Raw genomic sequence first — 2003 nt, forward strand, 5'->3', positions numbered from 1 at the left:
AACAGGCTGGAACACACCGGACTGCTACAACCCCAAACTGGACCCTGGACCAGCCCTTCCCCACCACAGTTTAGAGTGGCGTAAACCAAGCAGCAGAATCCATTTTCTTACCCTTTAAAGTTCATGCCTCTGTGTTGTCCCACCATACTGTATTTACTGTACTTAAGCTTTTCTCATCAATACTCTCTTATCCCACCCAGCTCCCCCACCCCCACCCCAAGAAACCTCATATACTGTCTACTGGCAAAAGAGATTTTCTTTTAATCTTTTTTCTTACCGGGGGGAGAGAAAGAGAGAGGGAGGGGCTGGGGAAGGAATAAAAGAGATTAATCGTGAAACAAATCGGGGGGGGGGGGGGGGGGGGGCAGCGGGGGAAGACCAAAACAGTCCACGTCGAGAGGGAAGGAAAAAAAAAAAAAAGGAAAAATAAAATAAAATGGGTTTAATTTTCTTTTCGGGGGCAGTAAGAGGGAGGGAAAGAAAAATCAAACTACTACAAAGATTTCCCAGTGTAAGAAAAGTCGCTTCTGAACTCCCTTCTTCAAGGACACAGAGGAATACCTCTTACTTTTCCACACGATGCGCGAAGCAGAAAGACAAAATGCCAGGAGAGAGGAAAAGCCGGAGGAAGCTGGGGAAGTAGCGAAGGCAGAGGCGAAAGGACAGGAACGAGTGCGAGCGGGCAGGGGAAACGCGTAAGGGGAACGGGAGAGGCGAAAACGCCGAAAAAAATCCTTCAAATTGAAAATCCATAGGGAGGTGGGAAGCGGGCAACACGGACGGGAAAGTTGGAGAGGGGAGAAGAGGGCAGTGGGGAGAAGCGGCAGGGAAGGGTCACAAACCCCACAGCGGGGACGAGCCGAAAGACGCCAGGGAGGAGCGGGGCAGCGGCAGCCGGGTGGGCTGCGGGAGAGAGAGGGAGGGAGCGGGGCAGCGGCAGCCGAGGAGGGGGAAAACGGAAGGGGGAAGAGGTCGGGCTCCGACGGGACGAGCCCGCGGCGGAGTTGGCCGCGCACTTACCGCTCCGCCGCCGGCGGCTCCGCGGGCAGCGCCAACGGCCCCAACGGCCGCCGGCTCCGCCTCGCGCCCCGCGGGGGTCGGCGCGCACACGGCCGGCGACGCAGCGCCCGAGGGCTCGGCTCGGCTCAGCCCGGCCCTCCGCGGCGCCCCGCTGCTGCGGCGGCTCCTGCTGCTGCTCCTCCCCCGGCCCCGCCGAGCCACTGCCGCCTCTCGCCCGGCTGCGAGTGGGTGTCCCCCGCCCGGAGCGGCCGCCCCCGCCTCCTTCCTGCCTCTCCTTCGCTCCCCTTCACCGGGAGAGACATGTAACGGAACTGGGGCGCCAGCACGGCATTGTGGGAGCTCTTAAAGCCGCAGCCGCCCCGTGCCCCCCGCCGCCAGCGCCGCCGCTGCTCCCCGCCGCTGGCCCGGGCGAGGGCGCGTCCGCGCCGCGTCCTCCCCCGCCAGCGGGGCGGGCAGGCAGGCAGCGGTACAGGCAGCAGCGAGGCAGGCAGCGGCAGCAGCCTCTTAAAGAAGAGGCGCTACAGCCTTTCCTAAAAATATCCCCCCGCGGGGTTCCTGGGACCGGCCGATGAGGATTGTGAGGGCAGCGGGTGCTGCCGCCGCTGCCGGTGGGAGTTCAGGGCGGGCCGCGGGGCCGCCCGCACCCGCTGGAGCTGGGCAAAGAGCCCGCACCCCGGGCGGGGGGGAGCCGGAGGAGAGCTCCGGTCCCCAAGGAGGAAGAACAGGGGGAGCCCCGGCTGCGGCATAGGCATAGTTGGGGGTTTTTAGTTGTTTTCCGTGAATTTTTTCTATTGTTTCTGGGAGAAGCAAGAATGCCTTTGGTGCTTATTTGAACTGAAATGTGGAAAGCCGGCAGTCAAGTGTTTTTTCTATTGTTTCTGCTTTGGATTTTGATGATGGAAAATTCCCCGGGGGGAAGTGGGGGTGGGGGAAGAGAAATAAACCTCAGAACAGCAAAGACTCTTAAGCAAACGGCTATTTTG

The 2003-nt window shown here is 61.0% G+C and overlaps 1 protein-coding gene across 1 annotated transcript; it reads left to right on the plus strand.

Moving 5' to 3' along the window:
- The first annotated feature begins 579 nt into the window (after positions 1–579).
- On the plus strand, positions 580–1592 carry LOC115605313 (YLP motif-containing protein 1-like). Its single transcript, XM_030479579.1, has 2 exons — positions 580–672; positions 756–1592. Exons 1-2 carry the CDS (start codon positions 580–582, stop codon positions 1590–1592), a joined length of 930 nt encoding a protein of 309 aa, XP_030335439.1.
- The last annotated feature ends 411 nt before the right edge of the window (positions 1593–2003 follow it).

The sequence above is a fragment of the Strigops habroptila genome, chromosome 3 (assembly GCF_004027225.2).
Source record: "Strigops habroptila isolate Jane chromosome 3, bStrHab1.2.pri, whole genome shotgun sequence".
NCBI lineage: Eukaryota > Metazoa > Chordata > Aves > Psittaciformes > Psittacidae > Strigops > Strigops habroptila.

Excerpts from the sequence above, each read along its gene's own strand:
- LOC115605313 (XM_030479579.1), top strand. The coding sequence starts at position 580 with ATGCGCGAAGCAGAAAGACAAAATGCCAGGAGAGAGGAAAAGCCGGAG. Across the intron at positions 673-755 it reads AGGCGAAAGGACAGGAACGA|GGAGGTGGGAAGCGGGCAAC; the intron begins GTGCGAGCGGGC and ends GAAAATCCATAG.